The 16,273-nt window shown below is 42.9% G+C and overlaps 3 protein-coding genes across 13 annotated transcripts in view; 2 read left to right on the top strand and 1 right to left on the bottom strand.

The window, feature by feature from the left end:
- Nucleotides 1–2,680, bottom strand: part of cux1b (cut-like homeobox 1b) — a 132,087-nt gene extending 129,407 nt beyond the window's left edge. For 4 of the 11 annotated variants that reach the window (XR_011917128.1, XM_072392370.1, XM_072392369.1 and 1 more), the window contains exon 1: nt 2,516–2,658. Coding sequence is in view for 10 of the 11 variants with exons in the window: in XM_072392370.1 (XP_072248471.1) it covers nt 2,516–2,578 (63 nt within the window). In the remaining variant the exon portion in view is untranslated. Of the gene's footprint in view, nt 1–894; nt 975–2,515 lie in introns of those variants that run through there. The other 7 variants (XM_072392366.1, XM_072392365.1, XM_072392364.1 and 4 more) reach the window with 6 other exon arrangements.
- The window catches only part of snrpa (small nuclear ribonucleoprotein polypeptide A), a 286,754-nt gene that overhangs the window by 198,307 nt on the left and 72,174 nt on the right, over nt 1–16,273 (top strand). The window lies entirely within an intron of this gene.
- On the top strand, nt 9,153–10,760 carry LOC140314246 (alpha-(1,3)-fucosyltransferase 4-like). The gene has a single exon (XM_072392376.1). It carries the CDS (start codon nt 9,350–9,352, stop codon nt 10,514–10,516), a length of 1,167 nt encoding a protein of 388 aa, XP_072248477.1. The 5' UTR covers nt 9,153–9,349; the 3' UTR covers nt 10,517–10,760.

Raw genomic sequence — 16,273 nt, forward strand, 5'->3', positions numbered from 1 at the left:
GTGATGATCCCCTCTAAAGAAACTCAACTCTGTAATGGACGGACAGGGATTACAGACGTTAAAACCTCCTCCATCTGTAATTCACTGTCACCCTGCCATCATCTCTGAATCACTGATCCACTTTGCAAGTGTGCAAGACCTTGCTAAAAGCATCGCTGTTGCACCCATTTGTGTTTGTAGTGGTGGTGTCGGTGGGGTGGGGGGGGAGAAAAAAAAAAAACCATGCAGAGACAACTTAACAGCTCGCTGTGCTGTTTCAAAGCACTCTCTGTCCTCTAACAACCACCTAGCTAGTTTTGCGCACAGGGAATGGGACACACTGATCAAATAGGATTTTAATGAACATCAGCATTTGGAGTCTGAGGAATAGACGTTGAGATGGCTTAAAGCTACAGACGTCGAGGTTGGGTTAGATTTTCATCTTCAAAAGGAAACAAAAAAAAAAAAAAGAAAAGAAAACATTCCTTTGCTGGTGCCTCTTACACAGACAAAACAGACTGGAAGTGTATAGCTCACACTGTCCATTCGATCACATGGAAGAAGCAAATGAGGAGACAATTGGCTGACAAGGCCATGTAGGCTCTGATCATATCATGCCAACCACACATTAGCCTCAAAAACTGGATAAGAAAAAAAAATCCTCCTCTGAAGGCTTTCCTCTAGGAGCCTCTCAGTGGGAGGGAGAGTAAATAAGATGTCATCAATAATAGACAGTGAATGTTCTGAGCAGCTCTGCGCACACACACACACACACACACACACACACACACACGCACACCAGCTCCGGCTGATTTCTATCCTGCAGACAGGCCTGCCAACCGCCAGCCTTTTTGCACACGCTCAGATTCACTGTCCTGACTAATCGCTTGTGATAGGGGCCTTTGCCATAATTACCCAGGGCCTTATCACAAACTTATGCGATGCATTTTTCATGTCCTGGCTGCTGGCAGTGCCTTCACTGTCCGTGCTGGCAGTCAATCTATGGAAAAAAAAAACTGATCTCAGACAAATTCACACACACGCACGCACATCCACACACCAGTTCAAACAGGGCAAAATAGGTGAAAGCTGGGTGAAGGGCCAGGGAGGAGAGAAAAAATATAAAAGGAAGGGAGGGGGAGGAGAGAGAGACGAGAGAAAGATGGGGGGGGGGCGCAGGAAGGGGGTGGGTGATAGATAGTGAGGAAAGACAAGAGAAAGCAGTCTCAATTTTTTTTTACATAATGCATGAACAAGGGGGCACGAGTAGGAGGACCAAACGGGATCAAATAAATAGGAGAAGTGAAGCCTTGATGATGTGGCGTAAGTGCAACACAAAGCCCGCTGGGAAGACTTGCTCACTGTCCTTTTGTCTACCTACTCATAGGGGCATCATGACCCAAATAAAAGTTTAAATCCCAAGCCTGAGCAATTCACAAATTTATGTATGAACAGTCGGGCTAGCCTACATAATGCAATCTTATGTTAATGGCGACGACAACCGGGCTTCTAATAATCATAAATTGATATTTGAAATTCAGCAATGCATGTTAAATGCCACGGGAAAACACAACAGTGCCATTGTCTCCACGTCTTGTGATAGGTCAAACACGCTCTAATATATTCACACGCTGAAAGGGCCCAATATTTTCCCCTCGTATCTTTTCCCGTGCCATGGATCTCCTCTGTGCACGCGGAGATTAGCGGCGTGCGCGAGGCCGGGGCATTTCTGGAGTTCGTTACAATCGCAAGGTCATGATCTATCACATTTCCAACATACGTGGGTTTTTTTTTTTTTTAAACTGCGTCCCGTCAACAAACGCTGTCCCGTCCTGTCCAGACCCACAGACGTGGCAATGTCTGTAAAAACCTCACCGTGAATGCCGTCAGGGGAAAGCGACAAAAAAAAAGGAAAAAAAAACGGCCGAGTTGATCAACCGTAATCACGGAGACGAGTTCCATATAAACTGTTCCAAAACCGTTAGCCGATTAGGTTGCTAATGTGTCCGCTCGGGTTCAACTAAACTTACCGATGTGACAGTTAAAAGCAAATAAAAACACACGCAAAGAGCTGTTGTATGTCCGTGCTGCCCGTCTCAACGGTTGGTGTCACCACAGCGCCACCGTATAATGAGTCGCACTTATTTTTCCCCCAAATTATCCAACCTTAGAGCGGCTAAAGCGACGGGCTAACTACGGCTACTCGCTCCGGTAAAAGTTGAAGAACACGCAATAAAGATAACCAACCGGGAGGTTTTCGCCGAAGCGCCGCCGTTTTGCTTTTATTTCGGCGCATCCCCGCGGCGTCGCCCTGGCTTGCCCAGTTGCAGTGTCCGATCGATGTTGAATTGAACAAAGAGGATCAATTTCTGATCAGCGAGAGAGCCACTTTCATCAATGTGAGGAAGAGGTCTTGAATTCCCTTCCGAAACACCTACGAGACGGCCGCCGAAAAAACACAAAACACAGCCCCCGAGAGAGCCGAGGCAGCCGAAGCGAACAGCGGAGAGGCGATTTAAACGGAGGTTGAACTGACCTGTAGTTGTTGTAAGTCAAAGCGCTTCCAATATTGAAACATCGATCCTGCATTGGCCGCCATCTTGAGACATATTGAGACAGGAATGAGATGCTGATAGAGAGCGCGGGGGTTGGAGTTCAGTGGAGAGGACCGGGCGGCCGGAAGACCCGGACCGGATCGCATCCACTGCTCGCCCCGGCGACAGCCGGTGCGTGGAGCGGAGTTTCTTCACAGGGGTGTCACCTTAATAACGCCATTATAATTGCTTAAATAGCATTTTATCAACAATCAGATATTACAGGTAAACAACCGAATAGGCATCACTTTACCTTTGATTTTCTTACGCTTGAATATATCATATGGTTAGCGACAGAAGAGTCCGTGTCTGATGTTGTGTTTTTGTTTGATCTTTATGTGTTACGGAGAGCAAAGATCATACAAAAATAATGCCAGGAGGCTGAACATGGGCGGATTGTGAAACAACGGGCCCCTGGGCATAGACGTGTAAACGGCCCCCCCACTTGTTTTACTGGGCATTAGCTGTTAGACGCCCAGACTACAGGAGACAGAAAACAACAACAAACCATTCAGGCCTGATCTGTGGTTATTTTATGTGTCCAAATGTTAAACCCACAAATGCTGTGCATCGTTTCTCTTCACTTTGTTGTCATAATGTTTCTCTTGCTGTTATTGTATTCATTTGTGTTTTTGTTTTGTTTGTTTTTTGGTCCCCTTACATCATTCTGCTGACTTAGGGGGATAATTTTCTTTCCTTTGTACCTGGTTTATGTAAGTGTCTGCTTTTTAGCCATTCTGTTTCCCTTTGCTGTAGAGTTCAGTATTTGGAAGAAGTTTTTTTTTTGGATGCCATTACTGTAACTTTTGTTTCACAAATGACCAAGTTTGTGTTAATTTTGTATAAAGTTTGAATTATTTTGAATTAATTTGGGCAATCAACTTATTTCTCATATTTCTATATTTTTAGCATCCTTTTACGGTAGTTTTTTTTTGTCTTATTTTGGTTGTTATGAGTCTAGGAGACACAACTCTCTATGGCAGTTTTTACACTTACACTACATTTTCAGGAGACAGTGGTCCAGACTTTTTCCAAAGTTGCTGTTTACACAAGAGCCTTACAGCAGGAGACTTTCTGCTGGGAAAGCGCTCTCCCAGCTGAAAATAAGAGTGTGCCTGAACATCGCTGTGATTTCTTTACAACGTGTAACAATAGCAGATGAGCCTCCCTATTGTTTTCATATGAGTTCTCCATGTCTTTATATGTATCCTCAATGGCAGGGATCAAACTCTCACCAGCACACACACACAAACACTCACTCTCACAATGTCAGCAAATGCTCCAGAATATTTTCTGACATTTTTAAACATGGTCTCATCTGCTGGTGTTCTGTAGATTTTGCTTTGGGAGCTGGGTGGAAAAATCTCTGCTAGAAGTCCAGACTGAGGAGGAGGTCTGAGTTCTCCCCTCCCACCGCTCCAGAACATCTCTAGAACACTTCAGATCTCCAGTTTGTGAGAACAGCTTCTGTCTATGGCTACCTTTTAGCAGCTTATAATTATGTTGTATCGCTTTTGTGTCATTTTGATATTTTGTGGTCACTTTTGCTATTCTTTGCAATCGTTGTCCCTTTATAGATGTTTAGTATCACTTACTGTTGTTTTGTGTCTCATTTAAATATGTCCAATTTACAACTAAAGTCCCCTCGGGGCAAAATACACATAGAGTTAGATTTAAGTCCAGTTCAATACAATTGCAATCCAGTTTGTAGTCTTTTTCTGTCTTGTCATTTACATCTCTTTACAGCCTCATTTTGCCCAGTCTGAGATACATATTGTATTTTGAAAATAAGACCGGGGCCCCCTGATTTCTTTGGCCCTTGAGTCGCTCAGTAAGTTTTCCATGGAAACCATAACCAAAAAAAAGAAAACATAAATATATTGGGGGAGCATTCAGGACCAATTTTTTCTGAGCTATTGCGCAGGATAATTATCTAAACCCACAGCTAATGTAGCTTGACTGTCAGATTGAAACTAGTTCCCTTTTTTTGAAACTGTTAATTTAAGCCAGTCACTCCTCTGTTACGACTGCGTGTGCCTGACAAAAAAATATATCACTGAATAATGTTGATAACTATATCATTAATCATCAAAAATCCTAACACTGTATGCACAACAGAAGAGTAAATCTGGTTTTAAAAGCCGGCAACTGATCAATAACAAGAACAAACAATTATTTGAGTTAAAGGCTTCTTGAATATCTTTGTTTCATTGTCTGCTGTTAAAAGAGAGGATCTGGTGTCCAAACTGAGCTTGGTTGCATAAGAACTTTTAGACTTAAACTTGGCACAAGGTATTGGAAGGCTCATGATTTTCTCTGTGTACAGTAATTTAATTTAACTTTAAGCCTGATAAGGAATTCTTTTCGATGCAGATATTAATCAGATCAGTTTATTAAATAAGCTTGTTGTGTTGGTAATCCAGTGTAAGGCAGAGCTGCAGCAGGCAGCCCAGTGGTCAGTGTCAGTGTGCATATAGATCTTTTGTTGAAGTGACCTTGAGCAGTGCACTGAACCCCGGCTGCTCCTGAGGCGTCACTCCTGCTGACCATGTCCTCTGACCCTCTCAGTGTGTGTGGATGTGCCTCAGAGGAATATGCAAAGAATCTAATTACACTGTATGTACGGTGTGCCCTAAATTCCTGTGTCAAACTGTACTGCTTCTTTCACCATAAACCGCTCTGCACACCAAACCCGAGCAGCTCAGGTTTATCAGGGTGACAAATCTGCTGTACACATTGTTTTCATTTTTAGCACTTTGTGGCTTCCCAAATTTAAACTTGTGGAGTGTGTTGTTAGGCCTGGCTGTGTGGAAAGTCCACGCCCGTCTTCACACTTTGGAGATTTTTTTTTTTCTTGAGCGCTTGGGGCCTTCACCAAAAATATTTCATAGCTTAATTTTTCTCCCACCAATCATTTTCATTTTTTCACAGCCATTGCACTTTAATTGCATTCACTAAAAATAACGTGAGAATTTGCCATAGATAATAACACCTCTTTTGCACAATTGTGTGGATACAAAGCTGGGCATTCTTGTGCATTGAATTACCTCGACTTTCAGGCCATTACTTGATTTGATTTGAAGCTGTTTGTGTCTCCTCCTACAGTATGAATGGTGCTCAGTTCTAAACTGATATGCAGCCTGAATAACTTTGCCTCATTTTAAACTTCATTTACACCTATAATACAGAGATTTTAAGGCTGACTGCAGCTTTCTCATCACACCCAGTCACATGTGCTGAATAAAATACATTGAATTATAGTCACTGTACATAAGAAATAAATGCATATGTTTTGATTTAATCACTGAGCTATAATAACATCAGTATGATTCACATTAGACACTGTCTGCAACTGATCTATACAATGAGTTCTGTTATTTTACTTTTCGAGAGACAACTGCATAGAAACCGATAAATCCAGTGTTTAATCCTCTCATTTCTTTTCCTTTGTTAATCAGCGTTACCCTAGCATGGCCTCTGACTGGTGATGCTACCTATCATTAAGCTAAACCAGAAATACAGGTCTGAGATAATCCAGGCAAGCTTAGTACTTCTGCAATGTGTCTATTATGCTGTATTTGTATAGTTATCTCCTGCCATCACACAATGAAGACACACTGAAAGAAACATGATACGTGTCATGCCACTGACATCCCTCTGACAAGTAAAGCAGAGAACTCAGACAACAGGAGGTTGTCATCAATAGTGGCATGTGACAGCAGCTCTGAAACTGTATGATTGTTTCATACTGTTGGCCATGATGAAAACTGAATATTTCACTAATTGTACAATTGAAACACGACTATTAGTTACATATGCGATATACAGTCAAAGAGTTATCAGTCTGTCTACAAACGATTGTGTTCCTGCAACAGAGATCCATGCATGTCTGCTGTGAGCAACTTGAGAGGGTTTTTATTGTGCACTATGGTAAAATTAGAGAGGAGAAAAAGCAAAAACAGCATAAATTGTTCATGACAAGGACAGCAGCAGGAACACGTCGGCGCCTAGAGATTTAAAAAGCCTCATCAGCTCTTATACATTCAGTTAAAGTTTAAATATAGAGAAATAAACACACATTCTTTGTGTCACTGCTATTATTCAACTAAGTCTGCTACCCTGCCAGAGCTACCGGCCATTAAATAAAACAGTCTTTCTGTTCTTTAGCTTTCCGACTGTTATCTGCTTGTGTCCTTTTTTTCCTCCTGCTCATTGACTCTGCCTGTAAGGTGCTTTTAGCGGGCCTTGTGTGGCCGGGTTACAGACGGATGTGAGGCCCTTGGGAGCCGCAGGCAGAGGGCAACACTGATCATGTCAGACAGGCTGGGGAGGCTGCATAAGATCATCATCACCCTGCAGTGGAGTGAATCGCCGCAGTGGCACTTTCACACAACCTCTGACCTCTGGGGTAACCTCTCAGGTCATGATCAAGGTCAGAGGTCAGCCAGGGCCTCCATGATCAGCTCAATCGCAGCCCCCTCCTGCCTCTTCTTCCTTTTTTTCCCTCTTTGCTCTCCGTTCTCCGTTTCGTTTTTCTCCTTTTCTCTTTCCCTCGTCTTCTATCTGTTTCTTTATCGCTCAGGCTCTCCTCCGCCAGCCGGGACCAATTGAGACATCCCCTCCCCTGGGAGTGCAAAAAGGAAAGCAAGAGAAAATCAATAGGGAAGATGAGTGAAGACCTGGAGGTCCCATCAACAACTGAATGTTTCTCTCTGTGCTGGTATTCACACATCCAAGCACACAGTGGTATCACTTTTGAGAAATATAGCACAGCAGTAGAAAACACAAGTCTGGAAAATGTGCAAAACATAGTCTATTTTTATCAGGATTGCTGTATGTACGCATGCAGTCAGTTGCTGCAGTGATCTTTGAGCTTAAAAAGATGCACTACCGATCTCTTAAAGAAGAGGTGCATGAGCATGATGGCACTTAAGTGTTTTTAGGCAAAGAGTGACACAAGCATAAATACCAAGCTTTATGACAATATTTTGAGCTGCACAACATATCACTATATCACCTCACAGTTTTCAACTTCAGTGATGCTAGGTTTCCAACAGCAATTGTGCACTTCTGTGCTCCATGAAAAGATTAAAATGAATGAAAGTGAACCGCTAAAAGAAAACTTAACCCAATTCTTGTACATCATTTGTTGTCGTCAGGCACCAATGTGCTTTCTGAGGAAAAACATACAAGTGTTTATAATAACATCAACGTATTTCATGAGGTTGCTGCGTTGCTTCCCAACACAAGTTAACCGGGGGCAGGACATTCAATGATCGGCCAAAAATAGAACTGTTCAGATGAAAGGGAGGATAAATAATGCAGAAAGAATACAAAATCTCTTGTGGGTATAGCTAGTGACACACGCATATGCACCCACATGCATGCACACAAAGGCTGCACGGTGAAGAAAAGTGAATGGATGTAACAGGAAGGAGGAGGACCCAGTGGAGACACACATGCTTCTTACTTCATCTCCTCCCACTCCTCCTTGTCTTCCATTTTTTTTTTTCACTCACAGTCAGACTTCATGACATACTCTGCGTCTGTGGGGAGGAATAATGTTGTCCCAGCCACGACGTGTTTTTCCTGCCCACCAGGGCTCAGGCACAACATACAGTGCCAGATTTCCAACCCTGCCACCTCACCATTTTTTCATTAGTTTTGATCAGAATACCTTAATGTAATGACAACAACCAAGACAGATGTGTCTTTTACATGGAGTGTGTTTTATCGCTAGCTCAGGGAGTGTGTATGTGTGTTTTTTAAATTGCTGTATTTGTTTATGTTAGATCATCACATTAAAACTGTGAGTCATTTATTAACATTTTTTGGTTAGAGGGTGTTGCAATGCTGGGTCATTTGTAATAAATAAAACATTCAAGGCAAACCTTTTCAAAGCCTCGCTGTTGCATGTATAATTTCCAGCTGAGATGTTTATTCTTTTGCTAAATTAAACATGAACGTTTTAAGAAAAATTCCAGTGCCACCACACTGAGCAGGCTGCAGAGGACACTGCACAGGCTTTGTGCTTGTGTAGGGAGACACCTAGTGGTGGATGGCTTCAGATGTTTCTTGCGCGTGTGTGTGTGTGTTTGTGTGTGTTGGGGTGTTGGGGGGGGGGGGGGGGGGGGGGGGGGGCGGTATGTGGTGTACAAGCAGAGTTGAGGGTCTCCCCCATTTCGAGTGCAAAAGTTTTAATAAGCACCTCATAAAATATGTGGCATGCTGTTATAATTATGGTACTAACACTAGATCTGCAACGTATGTCTTTTTCTTCGAGAAGAAGAAAAAAAGAGAGACCTTTGCTCATTTCATCAGCAGGACACACCTGGGCCAAGGTGTTTACCCAAGCCAAAAGTACCCGGAAGGCACTCCGACAGTCAACAGGCCTCACAAAAGGTCCATTCAGCTGTAACTGGAACCCTGGACGACTGTGCCACGTCAAAAAGTTTGACTGCACTGGAGCAAATATTTTTCACTTTATATGGACCATGAAGACATGAGGCAGGTAACAACAATGCAGAAAGAAGCTTGATGGCGGCATTTAAATGTTATTATAACCCCATGCGATCTGCACTCCTTATTTCACCTGGACCACTTTCAAAGTATGTAAATTGGGTGTGTCAGCAGGAAACATATCTTTAAAGACACTGGGTGATTTCTGTCTTCTTATTCCCCCCCTCAACAGACTTAAGAGTAGTTTCCGCTTTGGGAATAATAAATAAGCTGCTACCGACATAAGTTTGGGAGAATCTGGAGGGTCAGTGGCGTCGATGGGAGTTTGGGCTCGATGGAGACCAGCTGGCCGCTCTACAGTCACTTTTCCAAGAGCAGCCAGGGAGCCAGCTTTGTCCCTGCGGAGGAAATGTTCTGTGCGTGCTCTCAAACGGATCTGCTCTTCAGTGAGCGTGTCCGCTGTAGTTTTTTTGTTGCTCCTGGGAGTCAGCATGCTCTACCTTTCGGATCAGTTTCAACCGTCTCTTTCTGTGGAGGTGAGCGCGGTGACGCTGTTGATATGGACGCATCCGTTCGGTCGGTATCGCAAACTTCCGGACTGCTTGCAATCTTATCGTATCAGTGGGTGCGCACTCACCGACGACACAAGCGCATACCTTGAGGCTGACGCTGTGATCATTCACCACCGGGAGATTGCCACCGGTTCCGCGTATCTTCCACTGGAACCCCGGCCAGGTGCGCAAAAGTGGGTATGGTTAAACTACGAGTCCCCCACGCACACCCCCAGACTGTGGCTCTTCGAGGGCGTGTTCAACCTCACAATGAGCTACAGAACTGACTCGGATATTTTCTTACCGTACGGATACCTGGTCCCCAGTGCGCGCACAACTGGGGGTCTCCAAAACACTTTTGCGCGCCGGCTCTCCAGACCCTCCCATTCAAACCGCCCCCGGCACCGCCTCGCTGCCTGGGTCATCAGCAACTGGTCAGAGAGACACGCGCGCGTGGCCCTCTACTACCAGCTCCGCAGGTACATTCAGATTGATGTGTTCGGGCGCGCGGGCCGGCTATTGCCACGAGTCAATGGTAGCGTTGTGCGGCTGGCCGAGCGGTACATGTTCTACCTGGCCCTGGAGAACTCGCAGCACACCGACTACATCACGGAGAAGCTATGGAACGCGGTGATGGCCGGTGCTGTCCCGGTGGTGCTGGGTCCGTCCAGACAGAACTATGAGCGTTTCCTGCCCCCTGAGGCATTCATCCACGTGGACGATTTTCCCACAGTGCAGGAGCTGGCCCGATACCTTCTGACACTAAGGCGCAATCCGGTCCGGTTGAGGCGGCACCTGGACTGGAGGGGGAGCTACAGTTTACACCAGCCGGCCTTCTGGGATGAACATTACTGTACGGCCTGCAGGGCGGTGAGGAGGAGCAGAGGACAGACTGATGTGGTGAAGGACCTGACGCGGTGGTTTTACTCCTGAAGCACCCTTTAGAATGAAATCTAAGCTGAGAGATGAAACGAACCAACCACACTCTTATGAAGGAGACAAAGACTCAGTGCCCACCTGCTGCTTTCAGAGTTAAATCTATTTATAGCCTATGAGACATTTGATTGTATTTATTTTATGTGAATTTAAACAACAGAGAAAAAATGACTGAATTATTTTGTCAAAGAGAATCTATTCTTCATAATATTCTTTTGATGACTGTTTATACCCACAAGATAAAGACTGTGAGTGATCAATGGGACCACCCAGTGAGGGGCACTGGGTGGTCCCATTGATCACAAATTAAGCTATATTTATCTGAATATTATAGTTATCTGATTAATTTACATTGCCTAAAATTAGATTTCCCCAGGCATTTACAATCTGTTTAGGGTTGTTGTAACATGTTTTAAGACGTGTTTAAGTTATTTGCACTTGTTTTGTTGTTCACAGGAGAGTGAGCTTAAAGAGGTTAAACCGCTTGACTGACTGAATGATTAGTAGAAAACAACGTTTAATGACCAGCATGTTTTATTTGTGGAATTCTTCCAGCTCCACAGCTTTATACACTGAACTTAAAGACAAATTATATGAATAAAAATGTTATATACGTTTAAAAAATGTTAACTGTATTGAAAAGAATATATCATGCTGCTTTTATATCTCTGAGGATAACTTCTCTCTCAGCAAGTGATCATTTTTTTCGAACACGAATCAATGATATCAAGGAAATTCAGTTTTGGGAAATTGGAGAAAACATGGACAGGAAATTAACCTAGAAACGTTGTCCAGACTGTTCCAATATGTCCTTCCTCATCTCATCTGAAGTGGCATGGTGATATATTTGTTCATTCAAACATCGCTGGGTTTGATCTGCTTTTAACAACATAGCCTACATGGGTTATGGTCCTGTCAGAGTCGGCCACACAACATGCCATGAAATGGTTCAATTCAGTACTGTTCCTGATCTAAATTAATTCTTTTGAAGCTGGTACTCTGCCACAAATCTGGTATTCATTGTGCTGTTTATGACTTCGTAGAGCAAAAGAGTTGCACTATTATACCCTTCAGGCTCTCATCTAACATTGCTGGTTGTTTTTACTGCCCTTTATAGGGTAGCTTAGCAATGAGGCAGACAAAAATGCAAATGAGAAAAGACTTGAACATGTGTGCCTCACGAGTCACTTGATATGAGTGAAAAAGCCATCACATGGATTATTTAAATTTACACCTCTTGTGTTAGAGCCCTAACACAGAATTAACACTTTACACTGTCAAATGAGACATTTCTTTGCCTCCATGACACCCTTAATGGGTTCATGACTCAACAGCTGCTGAAACCACTGATGTCCGTCTGCTATAATGGTGTCAGATGGCCACAACAGGCAGACCCTTCATCCCTGTTTAAATCCCATTCATATGGGAACATCGAAAGTCACATTCCTCTCTTTAGTGCTTTCAGAAATAGTTCTGTATAATGTGTTGCTCTCATACCTCAAGTCTGTTTTGCTCAAAGCGTCCACAAAATGGCACACCGTGCAATTTCACTGCGGCAGATATGAACTGAACTGTCTCCACTTTCTGGGCACACAACCGATGCGTCAATAAAAGGCACTTCTTAACATATCCTTGATTTTCATCTGACCACCGTAAAGACTGGGGCAACAGAAACGGGCAGAACAGTACACCTGGCTTTTTCATTGCACACACCCCCTTGAAAATATGTTGCTACTTAGCAACAGAGTCATCGATCTTGAATATTATTCAGTATTTGATTTGGTATTACACGTAACAAATCAAATAAAACTATAATAGCCACAAGAAAAGTATAATCAATAATGTTAGTGAATGATAATGTACAGACAACAAAACTTTCAGACTTCTCAAAGGTTTGAGGTGTTTCTGCTGACTGATGGTGTTCTCCACCTCATCTGGTCTGACTTCAGGGAACCGTACCTCCTGTCTCAGCAGAGGGATATGTCTGCTTTTCTACAAGCACTTAAATCTGTTGGTAAAGCCAGATCCAGGACTTCAAAGAGATTTGGATACAGAAAACGGACTCCCACATGCTGTGAAGAGCTGCTCTGCCCTCTCTGTTGTCTTCTGTTCGTGGGCTTTCACACACATGGACCAAAACAGAGATCCCCGAGGAGCACCTTGGCTACTCTATAAGTAATTAATTTTCATATTATCTGTTTAAAGCACAGGCTGAAAACAGCCATTATTGAAAATAACAGCAGTTTTGAAGCGTTGACCCTCAATCATGAGTTGATTTAAACTAATAGTTGGTCTTTCATCCAGTCAGACCTTTAAGATTTAAAGTTCAGGCTCCATGTTGCTTTCATTATCTCCCAAAGAATTTTTTTGGTAGAAATTAATCTAATCCACTAAAAGAGTCACTGCATAAAAGAGGACGTGTCACAAAACACACTCAAACTGTAGCTCTGATGTGTGTAGCAAAGTCTTAAAGTTTGCAGTAAGGATCAGGCTATTACTTTTCAGCATTAGGGCATTCAAAGTCAATCCAATGTGCAGCTGTGTCAGTGTAAGTGAACACTTCTGAGCAGCAGCTTTACCCGTGTTTTGTCAGGAGCTGACCCTGAGAAGACTATTCCCACTGCCTTCAAGGTCTTTGACCCAGAAGAAATAGGAGGGAGGAGGGAGGAGTGTGATGCTTTTCACAGGAATTCATCCCACAGATAGCTTTGAATTAAAGTAATAAAGTGCAAAAGCATAAATCTTTAAGCGTAAATCTGTAGATAATGCAAAGTTTGATCAGTGAAATACTGATTACAGTTAATTCAAAGAGCTGGAGACAGTAACTCTTCTTTCTTGTTGCTCCCCTGCTTGATGAAATATCACCTCATGTCACAGGCTGACAAGTTTACAGAGCACGAGGTGAGTAGTTGCTTGGCAACAAGGTGAAATATTGGACGTATCAATATGAGATGGTGATTCAGTGAAGCAACGATCTCTATACATTTGAGCAAGTTCAAAGTGCGTGTTGATGAATACCCAGAATCTAAGGCAATTTCATTTGGTTTAAGACCCGTAACTACCAGCCACAGCTTATTACAAAGATCCTTCTCAGCTCTCCGCCAGTCCTTCTCGTCAGCAACAGGGCCATTCATAACCTACATGGCCCCTGGCTAGAGACACAGTAATCTCATTTGTATAGCAACAGATGTTTCTCTTAAAAACATCCGCTGACTGTGGAGTGAAAAGTCTGCCTCTAATTCTCTCAAGAGATGAAAGAAACCAGTATAATCACTATGAAATCTGACGTATTTGTACTGGTCTGAAAAGACATATTGACTTACAGTAGTCTCTCTATGTTGTGAAACGTAAACACTCTCCTTCTCCGTCCCGTTTACAAAGACTGCACATATTTTATGAGGAAGCTTTCATGTTGTGTACATCAAAAGGCAGCACAGAAGGGAGACAGAGAGAAGAAAATGCATACGAAACAACAACCCCCCCAAACCCCGACAAATAAACAGCGCATTGTTCCCATGGCAGCGTGGCACATTAATCTGATGGCTGGTTTCCCATGGCTGTGTCTCGCTGCCCCATAGACCTCCACTCTGTCTCACTGATGGCTCCTGTGATTGCAATCATCCATCTTACTGTCAAAAGAAAAAGAAAGGGCAAGAAAGGGGAAATCACATACACCATCTCACTCCCGCTCCCTTGTGTCCAGCAAACAAGCCACCCTGCTGTGAGCAGAGGCAACACATGGACTTCAGTCCCTCTGCATTGTGCATGTGCCCATGCTTGTATGATTAACAGAGGGAACATGTGTGGGTGTGCATCTTTGGTTGTCTGTGCCTGCACTATACTGCATGATCAGTCACTGGAGTGTACGTGGGGGAGCGGTGGACATGTCTGATCTTGCAGCTGATCAAAAGCACCAGAGACTTGTTCCCTTGTGGCCATGCAAGCGGGCCTCATATCAACACGTCTCTGTTCAGTAGACAGGAAAAACAAGAAGAGAGAGGCAGACAAAGGAGGAGGGGAGAGGATAGATGAGGAGAGACAGAAACAGGCAGACAGAGCAGAGATGAAAGTATGCATAAAGAGGCCAGAGTGGAGTATGACAATGATACATAACCACACTTATCTCCCTGTTCTGATGAGCTAATTGAATGGCAAAAGTCAGCTCTGTGTTGTAGACGTCATAGCATCTGTGAGCCCTAACCGCAAACCTGACAGCTCTTCAAGTTGTTGGTTTAAAGAGAAAAATCCTTACAGGTAAATTAGATGTTTTCAAGCTTCCCATGGGATGTCTGAAAATCATAAAAAAACAGAACTTGTGCTATGTGATCGCCACAATAACAACAAAGAGCAAAAATGAAGAAGGACAGAAAGGAAGGAGAAAGAGGATGAAGAAGAGGAGCTGCAGCAAGCCTCTGCATGAATAATCTCACCCTGCTGTGAGGCTGTTGTGTACAGTATGTGAGAATCTAACTATGTGAAATAATCTCTTTTAATCACAATATCAATACAGATAAATATCGGCTTAGTACAGAGTTTTGCAAATGAAACAACACACCCCTGAACAGTATAAAACATTGTCAATGTGCACAAGACAACAAACAGAAGTAAGAAAAGCCTACAATATCTAACATGTAATGTAGCATATGATGATTTATCATGGACAACGGAAACAAAGAGGTCTGTGTTGTTTTTTTTGGCACTAAAGGGTGTAGAAACATTGGAAAGAGTTTTTCCAAGTTCTAAGTTTTTTTTTTAAATTAAACGATTCAATGTTAACATGAATCAGAGGGAAGTGAGTCATCTAACTGGGACACTGGAAGAAGAACTGAAAACGAGTAACCAGACTGTGTAAAATGCATCTACTGGCACCTCAAACATCACAGTAAAATGTCTGGCTAGTCTTAAATGACACGTTGTGGTTTGACAGGTGATTATGTTACCAGCATTTCTTGCCATCAGGACAAACTGAGAGTACATCGTTGCACTGATTTTTGTTTTTAAAGACTTCATAGACCTTAATTTGACGGTGGATTGTGATCAGAGAGATCGGTAAAGGGCCATGGGTTGGTACTCAATGCACTGCGCGACCTCACTGCTTTTTGGGTCTCATGTGGCCTTTCAGAAGCCTTCTCCCTGTCCCAACTCTTATTGCTGCTTTGTCAGAAACCCTTGTTTCCTCTTAGTGTAATTCACTATGTGTAGGATAGTATGATGGCAGTTACTCAACATTTCAAAACAGAAGCCAGACACTTTTAATATGTGGTTAAGCTGTCAGAGGGGTACATTTGATCCTTAATCATGTTTCAATCAACTTTAAGCAGTTTGTTTCTTTAGTAAAATCCAAAAGCGACTGAAGATTAAAAATGTAAAAGAAAGTGTAAAAATAATGCTCTCCTCAGTGTGACTCTTGTGTTTTTTCTCAACTTTCTACAAGTTATTTCCAAAGTATTTAGAAACTTGAAGACAACGCAACATCTCTGTACCATTATCCACTTTCACTGTTAGATTTGATCTCTTGAGAGTAAAACAATGCTTTTTACAACATATCTGCCGATAATGCCTCAAATATCCAACTCTGACTGGTCTTATATCTGACTTAAACTAGTTTTTACACTTACCTGCTCATAATTTTCATCTAATTGATATGACATGGGCGCAACATTGATGTCACAAGTGCTGTTTTTAATTTAATCTTTCAGTTTTAGCTTGTACCAAATAATGTTACAGATCTCCCCCGGCAACTCTCAGCAAGAA

The sequence above is a fragment of the Leuresthes tenuis genome, unplaced genomic scaffold (genome assembly GCF_036924035.1).
Source record: "Leuresthes tenuis unplaced genomic scaffold, fLeuTen1.0.hap1 SCAF_9, whole genome shotgun sequence".
In the NCBI taxonomy this organism is placed as follows: domain Eukaryota; kingdom Metazoa; phylum Chordata; class Actinopteri; order Atheriniformes; family Atherinopsidae; genus Leuresthes; species Leuresthes tenuis.